The 12,430-nt window shown below is 40.2% G+C and overlaps 1 protein-coding gene across 1 annotated transcript in view; it reads left to right on the top strand.

The window, feature by feature from the left end:
* LOC120806111 (potassium/sodium hyperpolarization-activated cyclic nucleotide-gated channel 1) overlaps positions 1-12,430 on the top strand; it is a 66,430-nt gene that overhangs the window by 20,987 nt on the left and 33,013 nt on the right. The window contains exon 3 of the mRNA XM_040156858.1: positions 8,980-9,141. Coding sequence (XP_040012792.1) covers positions 8,980-9,141 — 162 coding nt within the window. The remainder of the gene's footprint in view (positions 1-8,979; positions 9,142-12,430) is intronic.

The following is a 12,430-nucleotide window of genomic DNA, read 5'->3' as shown; positions in this document are numbered from 1 at the left end:
GTGCAATCCAGTCAAATCCTCCCTGCTCTCACATGGGCACTAATCTTCCCTGACTGCCTTCTTAGCACAACCAAAACCCAAACTACAACACTCGCCCTTCCTCTCTTTCACTCCACCACGGCATCTGCAAAACTGAATCTTGTAGTCTAAACTCTTTTGCCCATTTCTTACTCCCTCTCCAATTTTCTTCTCTCTTTTTCTCCCTTTTTCTTTCCTATTTTTGTCTTTTAATCTGTCGACATGCTTGTCTGCCTTCCTGAAATATACTCTGTGTGTTTGTAAATTATCTGTGTTTGTAAAATTCAAATAATAAATGCCCACGAGATGTACAAACATTACATTTTTGATACCTGAACTCCTCAAGGCTCAAAATTAAATGTAAAGTTGAAAACCGTTCAGTTTAGTTCAGGAGACACTCTGTTGCTTGAGTTCTTGTTTGGAAAATTCAATTTGACATCAAGACCATAGTTCAACATTTTGGAAAATATACTCATTCGCCTTCTTGCCGAGAGTAAGCCATCGATACCAATTTCAGGTCTGTGAGTTAATATGGAGCCAGAACCGAGAGTTGATTAGCTTAGCTTAGCATAAAGACAGGAGGCAGCAGCTAGCTTGGCTTGTTTAATACATACACAAACAGAAATCTAAAACGACAAGCTGTGGTTATTTTATCTACGTGTTAGAGCTACTTCTTTAGGGGTGCTGGTACACATATTTTGGGACCCCGGAGAGAGACAGGCTTGCTTTTTCCCTCTGCCCCAAGTCGGAATGCTATACTAAGGTAAGCTAATCCCACCCTGGCTCCAACTCCCAACTTAAGACACATACATAAGGGTGGTACCAGTCTCCTCATCTACCACTGTCAAGAAATGTTTTTCCCAAAACAAAAAACAATTCCTTTAAATATTCCCAGCATCATTTTATACAAGTAGACTGCAGACAGTTTCAAAAAAATAAAATATTTCCCAAAGGCTTTTGCCAAATCCCTGAGCATTTCATATTTTGAGATGTATGTGGAAAAACTGTAGTGTAAATGTAAACATATCAAGGTAACTGGTAATATCAACTCCTAACTCACACAGAACAAAGGCCCCAAAACTTTACAACATGAGAAATAATATCAAAATATACCTGTGCAAACTGCAGAAATAATGCTAATTGTCATCAAACATATTTAGACAATATTATTGTGTGATCCCTGCTGACTGCCCTGCTTACAATCCACGAGATGTCATATTTATCCTAATTCCTGGGTAGCTGTTGCCTGCCTCTCCGTTAACTCCCTGTTATCTCTCAGTTCTTCGTCTCTTTCTTTCTCTCCTCCGTCAGCCCTCCACCATAGACTGACCGACTGAGGATACTGATTTAATTTCTGGAAAGATGCTTTCAAACTGTATGCTAGGACTTGGACCACCAGGCAGTTGGTGGTAAATCGGGTCACATGGGAACCCAGTTGTTCTTGAGCCTACTGGCATTTTGAACAATATGACCACGTATACCATGTGCATTTGTGCTGATTAGTGGCACAGGTGTTGCTGTCTGAACGACACTACTGCTTATGTTTGGAGTCATGTCAGTCATGTGTACATGTTTTCTTTGAGCTGAGCTGATGTTGTTATTTTGTTACCTCTGCTCAGGTTACAGGTACAAATCAATAGAACATTCAACCTCCTCCTCATCCATAAATACATTTACTTGTTCCCTGGATGCACCGAGCCTTTCCCCGCACAGAGCAGGCTTTTATAAACCTTAAAAAAATTTCTAGAGGAATGTGCATTAATTAACTACATACATTAACTGCATACATTAATCCCTACAGACTCTGAGAATAATGGCCACATAGGGACGAAAAGGAGGCTTAGCAGACTGTGTGGATCACAATGCATTGAAGTACTGACAGAAGAGGTACAGGAATTACATACAAAACATTTCTCAGTTAATGTTTCAGTCCTAACAACGTATCCTCCCGACTCAATCCACAAATGAATTCCATGCAGAAAACATCATAAACGTGACCCCTGTGGCTGTGTGAGCTTCTGCCCCATAGGATGCTGCCTCTGCCAATGCCGCTCTGAATGGTAGAGCACAGATTAAGGCTGAACAGAAGTGTTGAGGTTATCACGCTCACACGACCAAAATAGACACAGAGCGGGTGAGACAGCGGGCACGGCAGCTAGGCTCGCGGTATAGTGCGATGTGCTTAGTGGAAGGAACAAGAGAATACTGCTGATGGACACAGAAATGATGGAAAACAGCAGATGAACAGCGGCACTCCCATGGGAAAGAGCTACATGGGCAGAAAGAGTCTTCATTTTAACTTGTGACTGATACATTACCAAGGGATGACTCATCCAATTGAATCAATGCATTGATTAATGGTTGGTATAGGCTCATCCAGTAAATAACAGTATTACCATATATCCTACAACACCACACCTACCATCTATTTTTTCCCTGCACTCTAAGACTTTTATGTTAATTTGTGATATTTGAGTCCTCAGCGTTAGCGGTCGATCAATAATATGCATCTACCGGGGCCATGAGGCTACATTCAAACATTTGAAGATTAAATGTGTCACAGAATTCATACCAAAATAGCTGCACAAAACACAAACAAGAGAAAAATTAACACTTTATTTTCAAATGATAGACTTTAAAAGAAAGCGAATGGTTGCTAGCATGCCAATTAGTGATTCCCATTGTGGTTTATAGCTGCAAATGTCTGCAGTGTGCAGATATTACTACAACATATTCTTAGTGGCGGGGAGTGGCGAGCATGATTTTTAGAGACTTGCCTCAGTGATACAAATATTTGATTCTTTTTCTGTGAAATACTCTTGACAACTTCGCTATTTAGAATGTCTGTCAAATGTCAAATTTTGATTTCATTAAATGTTAGCGGCTAGCGTAATGCAGCAATCAGTTTGTAACAACTTCAAATGCTAACCAAATAAACAGGATGAAGGAGAGATAAAATGTGACAGGGCTTTGTATGGGATGAATCAGCATGATAAAAAAGTGTTTTTGTATTTATGACAACTAAATCAACATAAGACGAATGACTGAGCCTGATGTTATTTTTCTCTTTGTAATCTTTCGTCTTCCCACGGATAGTTTAGAGATCAATTATTTGTAGTGGTGGAAAGTAACTTAAGTACTGTAAGTACAAATACTTAAATGCAGTTTTTCATGCAAAACATGATCAGCTCATAAAATATAAAGCATGGCAATACTGCAGATTTAACTAAACAACAGTGTACAAAGTAGTCAAAATGAGCCCCAGCTCGACCAGATACGACATTAAAATGATGCTATTGCTTAGACATGAATGTGTCAATAATATCCAATAATATAATAATATTACACTCTTGAAAGTGGCCGTTCTACATTATGAGTACTAATACATTCAATACTCTGAGTATATTTTACTAATACAAATGTGCTTTTACTTACTTCTTTTAAGTACCTACTAGTACTTCTTCCATGGATATCCTGCTTTGTTGGGCGTGCAATGCAGCAGTGCATTCAGTGAAGAAATAATGATCTCCTCTTTAAAGGGTTCTGTTACATTAATAGTTCACTACTTTATTTTCTGTCTGTGTAAAGATCCTATCGATCCCCACCTGCCTTTTAATTAAGTCTCTGCCTACAAATTACTGTTGGGCCTCATTAGCTAAATGTACTGCCTCTGTGCCGAAGACTCAGAGCTTTTTGTGCAAGGAAACAATTGTCCTGCAGTTTTTAGACAGCTTTGCCAGGATTTGGAGGGAAACAAGTTACATTTATGAGACTGCCCTTCTAGTGTAGTCTAGTTTATTCTGGTCTGTGTTGTGTACAGATTTGCAGACTGATTAGCTTCTCAGAGCATGCAGTACACTGCCTGAAGCTCTGAAATAATGCCAAGTCTATTTATGTTTATTTATTGCTGAACTATACATACATCAACATGATTACGCATAGCGCATTACAGTCACATGAATTGTAATTACTTCCAGAAAGCTACTTTTCTGGGGGGGGGGTGGCACTGGAAATGTATTTCCGGTGTATATGAAAAATTCAATTTTCAGCTTTATCTGCTAAGACATACATTGTGTTAGGGAGGTTTTGGTTGCTTTTTTTTTATAAACAGAGAGTTTAATGGCCAACAACTTTCTCTAGTATATAGAAGAAGAGACACAGAAGAAAAAAAAAAAGACTTGCTAAATCCCAGTGAATTCCCATTACATGATAATATGATTTTTCAAATCCAAGTTAAACTGTAATTTTGCGATTAAGCAAAATCAAGAGAGATCCAAAAGGAGATTTACAAGACGCTGTTAAGCGGGAGAATTCCAGATTTTCCTGGAAGCAGTTTTGTCATCCTTCAATGTAATAGCCAGTGGTGGATTTAATCCCCTCAAATTAGTCCCTCGCTAATCCTAACTAACCTCAAACAGAGGTCACTCATGTCCAGTTTGAAGATGCATAAAGGACACTTTGTAATTGCGTGTTCACGGCCTACAGCTTGATGATGAGTAATTCTCCTGCATGCTCTTTTCTCTGCACATCCGGTTCAAAAAGTCAGCCAACAGTGCACATAACAAACCTGACTGACTGCTGTGATGTAAACCCTTTTAAGTTCTGGTCAAATACATGTTGGATCACCTCCATGATTTTTATAAACATACTGTACATGGGCTCTAATGTAACAATTGACATTTTATCCCTCTTGTTCATAGAAGTTTATCTGTGTATGTACCTCCAAGGTTTACACCTATAACCTCATCTGCTCTACTCTACCATACTGTATTGCTGAATGGATGGGGAAGGGCCAAATGTGAATGAGCGCCGGGCTGGCTGGACACAACCAGCATGTGACCTTGTGTCTCTATCACATAACATCTTGGCTGTTTGTCTCTACTGTATTAGAGGATTATGTTGACCTGCCCCTGTCCCTGGTCAAATTTAAGCGTGGTGCACTTAATACTAAGCCTATAGCTTGCCAATGCCAGCTGCGTGTATTGATGTTGCTTTCGGCTCTCTGTCAGTGCCACCTATATCCTGTAGTCATCCAGTTTATGAGAGCTTATAATGGCAAAGAGAGCATTCTGACAATAGATTCAGACCTTGAAATACAGAGCTCGGTCGACTGCTTTGCTGTATCTAACATTTGGGACAATGTTCTGAAATGTCCATTTAATGTCACTGCCTTGTTCTCCTGTGTATTTGTAATGTGAGCAGCTGATTCAAGCATGGTACATGGCCCTTTATAACCCAAAACACACAGTCACAGTCAAATGGACAAACACTGCCCCAAGTAGATATTTTACAGTCTATGGCTAGGCTACCCTTTGGAATTACATGGATTAACACAAACAGATGGTCACAGTCTCAAAATCAAATCAATAACTCCATGAAGGAACAGCACAGCAACACTTCAGACCACAGAACAGCAAAAAGAAGCAGGGTCTTGCACGACAGCACACAGTGTAAGCTTTTACTAATGCTGCTTTTGCACAGCAGCTTTGCAAACATCTTCTGAAAAACACGCAGAAAGGCAACCAAACTAAGAAAGTAGGACAGGCTACTACTGCAACCAATCAGAAGCCCTGAATCCTGTTGGAAAAAGCACTTGCTCACCTATTAAAATATTAGTGGACGACTCTTACGTCATCATATCTGTTCATCTTTAAAACCAGAGTTCTGATGCTCCCAATAGATAGGATAGCCTATTCAATCTCTCATTGGCCATGCTGGTTTGCAAATAGTTTTTTGAATAGTTCAAATGTGACAGAAGAACCACTATGCTTCTTCATGTAGTGAATAGTCCCCATGAAGTATTCGGCACTGTATTTCCAGGGTAGCTAGTTTACTGAGCTCCAGAGTAACTTCCTAGAATATAATGACGCTGCTTTTACTTGACAAAGTGAACATAAAGGCACCAACATTGTCAGTGCAGTGGATCTCTTATTTTTTAGGTCTGGTTTGATTTCCCTCACTGTATAAATTGAACGAAACGGTGGCAGGCCTATAATTTATTCGCTCCTCTCCATCAACATCACGTGCCGCACAGACACACAACCGTCTCCACCTCTGTGGCCTCAGTGCAACTCATAAACATTCTGTCGACGATCCAGTATGAGCACGTTTGCAAGTTGTGGAAACTGAGGACTGTCACACATATACTGACGAATATGACCTAGCATTCCTGCTTTCCACTACTGGAAAATGAGCCCTTCATTTCCCTCAGTGAGACACCAGACCTCTATGTGCACCATGAGCCTAGACCTAAACTCTCTCCTTTCCTTCCTTCACCCTATGTCTTACTTTCTTGTTTCTTACTTTACTGTATGATTAACTTATTTATTAGCATTACCAAAAAAAAGTGAATTTGCTATATGGAAAGATTTTGTTTTTGTCAGAATAGAGTGTATTTCAGCAATGGTAACAACTGAAACACCTCACTTAAAATGCATCCTAATATATTCCTAAATCACTATGAAGGTTATCCTGTATAATCCCCTGACCTGACCAGTGATCTACACCTGGAGCCTCTATTATTAAGAACTCTAACAACAGACCACTACCCTGTGGCTACCTGCTGCCACTAGCAGACTCTTCAAACTGGTGCCCCAGAAACACAAACCCAAACAAATCCCACATTGTGTTAATGAGTTTCTACCTCTTTCCTCTGTGGCCTTTGGGTCACGGTGAGTCACTCTGGCCACAGACGCCTCCCAGAAAAGAGAAAGGATCCCTGGGAATTTTGCAAAATCCTCTCTGCAATCTTCCAACACACATCACCTCATCGCTTGCTGTCCCCTAAAACCTACACCCCATTTTTCAGAGTCTTTTTTGTTGTGTTTTTCGATTACGCATTAGTTGAAGGAGGAAAGTGCAGACAGGCAGTCCACCCTTTTCTATTTCTGCCTGGTTTGAATCATTTGCAATTCAAAGAGGGACCGGAGTGCTCCTTCCTGTTTTCCACTCCTGCTGTAATCCTTCAGGAATATGTACCTTTATTAGTTAGCTTTATGTCCTTCTTTGTTTTTTGTCTCCCCCTATGTCTCTCTCTCTCTCTATGTCATCAAACTGTGATGAATCTGAAGACACACACACACACACACACACACACACACACACACACACACACACACACACGACAGAGGGAGAGAGAGTTCTGCTAAATTAAGAATAAAGATGTAGGCAGAAGAAGAGATACTGGGTGCATTGAGACAGCCATCCTGTAAGCTAGTGGCTAATTTTAGCCTTTCAGGGCAGTGCAAAATATCTCCCTGTGGATGAGTTGAACCATAGAGGGATCTGAGCATCACTTCAGCCTCTTGTTCTCTCCTCTTTTCATTGTGTGGACACTGTCCCTTTTGCAGAAAGGTTACAGGACAGTCACAATAGACCGGGATGGAGAGATGTGGATTCAAAGAGCTTTTAAAACACCTGGGGTTTGGTGGGGTAGATTTTGCATAAGCATATGCCAGAACACATGAAGTCCATACTCAGGCTCTCAGTCTTTTCCGTGACTGCACTGTATGAGATGGGGAAGCCAGTAGCCTTTTGCAGTTTGGTCAAAAGTGGTCATTATTTTTTTTCCCCAAATTCTAAGCCAGAAGTTGCAAAAGCAGAACTGAGAAGAAAAATAAAAGGCAAATAACATCAGATTCAGATTGCATCTGGGGTTAAATATAGCGTGAAAGACTGTTAGAAAATAGAAATGTTCAATGTAACGTAGTGCTGCTCATCATATTTTTATTCAAGAAAAGTATTTCAATAGATCGTAATTGAATGTACTGTACATACACACGTATTGTGTAACTTAAACCCTCGACACATAACTTTTCTGGCGTAGTTTTTGTCTACTGATTACTTCCAGAACTAGATTTTTTGTAGATTGTTTGCACTGTTAACAACATTATAGAAAAACCTACCTGAAACAAAAAGTTCACAATTACTCACTTTCTGTCAATTTCTCTTAAGATGGTGCGACATACCGTACTCCAAACATTACACGTATGATGAGTAGAATGGGCAGTTTGCAGGGAATGGAAAGCCATCAACTCAGAAATAGATAATTACTTGATATCTTTCATTCAACAAATTGGCAAATGGGAAAGGTTTATTACGCAAAACCCACCAATCAGGGGTCATCTTTCTTTTCCATATTTAACTTCTTTAGATGGAGAAATTGAGCTTCAGTGTGAGGATGATTATGGAATAACTAAATTGGAAAGAAGTAATGGTTTTCACATGCTAATGAGAACCTCGGAATTAGTGCCCCAGCCAACCGCGCATGAGGCAGTTCTCTTCACCCAGAACCAATGTAAATGGAACTGCCTCTTATTGCAGGTATACCTACTCACGCTGCTGATGACTTTCTATTTTGAAACTTCCTGTTCTTATTGAATAGCCACACCAGCAGTAACGCTTGGCCCTGCTCATGGCATTTAAAAACATACTCCTTTTTATTCCAAAGGCCTGCACTCCCTTCATCGTTCAGCTTTTCATTCACCTCATTCTCTCTGCATTACCTACTCGGTGCTGTATGTGTATTTCCTCCACTGGTCTGTTTGTTTTGGAAGGCAGCCATGTTGAATTATGAACAGTTCAACATCTGTGAGTGCAAAGATGCACACACACACACACACGCGCAAACAAACACACTGGCGGCAACCAAATTCTCTGGTGGCCAAACAGGCACACCATGCCATGCCTCCGCTTCAAGGGCGACTGTGCTTTTCTGAACGTTTTAATCTCTATTTTTTCAAAAGTTTGTGTCTTTGAAATACCAGTACATGTAACGTTTCAGAGACACTAACAGGTCAAAATTCAAACCACCGTGCATCTGTGTTGACTGCTTGAGTTTGTATCGCTTCATAACTGTAATTCAATTTGATGTATGATCAGAATTTGAATGAAAATGTTCACACTGAAAGGGTCTAACTGAGGTCTCTCTATGTCTCTCTCTCTCTCTTTTCTCTTTGGCAGATTTTCCATATGACCTATGACCTGGCTAGTGCAGTGGTAAGAATATTTAATTTGATAGGGATGATGCTGCTTCTGTGTCACTGGGATGGCTGTCTCCAGTATCTGGTGCCTCTCCTGCAAGACTTCCCCCCTGACTGCTGGGTGTCCCTAAATGGTATGGTTGTAAGTATAACACACTCTTCTCTTTTGTTTGTTATTTTGGCATTTGGTATATATAAACTCTATGTGTCAGTGCCACTGAACACAGCAATCTTCCAAGTGACCATTCACTAAGCCCCGCTACCCACCTAGTTACTTTTGCTGTGCCTGTCAAGCCTTCCTTTCTTGCACAACACATATTGAGTTTACAATAGGTAACAGTGGCAGATTTACCACTTGAAACTCCATTTTTGATACAACAAGCCCACAATTTTAGACAGAGGTAGACAAAAGCAGGCTTCCAGCTTCCAGCAGGCAATCATCTATTTTGTCAGCTGAAATGAGAACTGTGTTTGGAAGATTTTATCAGTTGTAGCTAACTGGCTAATTAAGCTAATGTTAGGTCCATGAGTCGGTTGACAAATCCATTTTCGGTTGACTTTTAAATATTTATAGCTAACTCATTTTAAAACAAAAATCTTGTAAAAGAGTTCGTAAATATGCACTTGATGGCTACGTACACAATATTGTGTTAAAAGATCGAGGCTAAAGCTACATGACGAAGGCAAAATGTCGGCATCTTCACGGATTGAGGACCAATGTAGAAGACATGGAAATAAAGAAACGTTATTGTTCTTGTATTTCTTGTATTTTTCTTTTATTGCACTGTATAGCTTAGTCCTATTGTTATAGTACAGTATGCTTAGGAGAATATAAGATCACACTGTTAGTTGGTTGTCATATAACCCTGTCTGACTGCTTAAGCCTACTTGGATGTTTGTATTTTCAAACAGTGTGTTTTCGCTTTTAATGGTACAAGAGAAAAGGTTTTTACCATAGGGTCTAACTGATGTGTTTGGCAAACACAGTACTGTTTTCTTGCAGTGTTGGCTTGGATTGAATCTAATATATGTGTATAGTTTATACATACCTCAGAATACATACCTCAGAATGCAGTTCTTAATAAAGTACATTGCAGTGGAGGGGTTGTTGTGAAATATTTGAAGAAAAGGATGGAAAACTTGGGCGCGACTTGATGATAAATGTTATGGAGGAATATTTGATAAATTTACTCAAGAACATTCGGTGGAGAAATCAACTTCTTTGCTCTGCACACATCTGAATAGGTAATTAAATCAGGTTAAACTGGCAAAAGAAAATCTACTCGAATGATTAAGAGTGCACCTCTGTGTGTTTGTAAACACAGTATTTCCGCGACAGATGACAGGGAAAAGATACCTGTAGTTCTTACCCTTCATGAGTCTCTCATCACTGCGGTTTCTAGGGCTGATTTGACTCATAAGTCCAGGAGAACCTGCTTCGAACCTCATGGTGTCAGTTGAACTTCCTCTGCTGCACCACTGTACGCAGAACACCGCAGGATAACACTTGGCTCAAAATGATATACCTGTCACCCTCACTGTAATGGAAATAGGGCAAATGCTGATGGAAGATCTTCTGAGAAGTATAACTATGCTGGCTACTCTGCCCTTTTCACCCTTTCTTTGCTCACCACTCTGCTGCTTGCAGTTCCAGTGTTGAAAACTACCGTGGGTGGGTTAAACACTCCTGACGCAGATCAGACTGTTATGGCCTGCTCTACCGCCGCCCAGCATGAACACCACTTTGGCGCTGTCACAACATTCCTCGGTGAACTAGGATTAGACATGTAGGTTATTGAAGGAGTTCAGTCTGGGGTGGCTGCTCTGCACAGTGTGCTGGACTGTGGTGTAAATGTGCAGAGACTGTGAAAAATATGGTATTTCTCATAATTATAGTTGTATAATAAGATAAAAAGAAGGAAACACAGGACAGGACATGTAGAGGTGCAGATACAGACTTGGCGTATTCTCTTGGTGTTTTGTTTTGATATAGTATCTAGTTTGGAGCGGGAGTCTGTCTATAAATAAGAATTGCAGGCACATTTCATCAGGGACATTGTTGCATTCTGCCAACCAACAAAGAAACATAGCCTAATGAGGCAGTGAGCCTTTTTTTTTTTTTGGAACCAAAGAGTACTATAGTGTATGTATACAAGTGGCACTGTAACATTAATGTGCTGCGTTTTTACGTTTTTTTGTGTTAAAGTAAAGTAGGAGAATCTCTCTGAGTTGGGGTCAAATGGACTGTGGTTGCCCCTCTCAGAGCAATGTGATAGTGTAGAAGTGTGTACAGGCCTCCTGGGCAACGCTGCTTGTAAATGCTCGCCCAGGGAACTCTTCTGCCTTCTCATCTCCCTCTCTCTGACTAACATTTCTGTACTCCACATGCACACTGACTGCTCAGAGGCATCAGACTGGAGGTGCAAATGTCAGCTTCCCTCAACATTACGACTCCGTTTCCCACTCTTATCTTTACTTTGAGGCAATGAATTGCCCGAGCGAGCCCACTACCAACCAACATGTGTTATTCATCCAAACAGACATTTCCATTTCTGTTTGCAACAAAAATGAATTTTCAGTGATATAATTTCCCACGTAACTTTCACAATTCATCCTAGATAATGCTTATGTACACAAAACTGGGCTTTTTTTTTTTTTTTTTTTAACTTTCCTTTGATCAACATTGCTCTGGATTCATTTTTACTCGTAATCACCAGGACTAATGATGAACAGCTTCTCTTGCTCAGATATATTTCCCTTCTGGTATGCAAATCAAAAAGAAATGGGAATCATGTAAAAGCCTAATTTGCTAACCCCTGTGTGGCAGGATCATTTGTGAAATGGGAAGCTACAGCCATAGCCGGAGAGCACAAAAGTGCCTCTGAAACAAAGAGCTAATATAAGATACCTGTGAGCTCGAAGCTTATAGGTGAATTAAAACAGCCGTGACGACTGATTAATCTAAGCTCTCCCTCTTTGGTAAAACGAAACTGTAGAATAGTTGGTATGCAGTATGTAGAAACAACATTACAAAGATGTCTCCTAGCTCTTCACAGATATTTACGGTACATGTGTAAGGTCGTGACACGTTCTAACTGTAGCTGCTTGTCTGCAGGATAGCATGCCTATATATAGAGCCTCACACAGTCCGTCTGTACAGAAGTCTAAAGGGATGATAATACTTTCAAATCTCAGACCAGTGGAGTGGCATTACCATATATGTCGTGAATCTGAAGTCAATTGCCCTACAGTCAGGGCAATTTTGATCGGTATTTTACACTGACATTTTATAATCCATGAATCAATACTCTAGAGGATTACTGCAGTCAAAACACAAGGCTACGGGACAATAATATGGAGAGAAATGAGTCTCAATGAGTTTTGTGATCCAAAAATTAAAACAAGATTTACAACTGTGTCTGATTATCTCT

The sequence above is a fragment of the Xiphias gladius genome, chromosome 20, assembly GCF_016859285.1.
Source record: "Xiphias gladius isolate SHS-SW01 ecotype Sanya breed wild chromosome 20, ASM1685928v1, whole genome shotgun sequence".
Taxonomy (NCBI): Eukaryota; Metazoa; Chordata; class Actinopteri; order Istiophoriformes; family Xiphiidae; genus Xiphias; species Xiphias gladius.
Note: the sequence above shows the minus strand (reverse complement) of the source record. Positions and strands in the feature narration are given on the sequence as shown.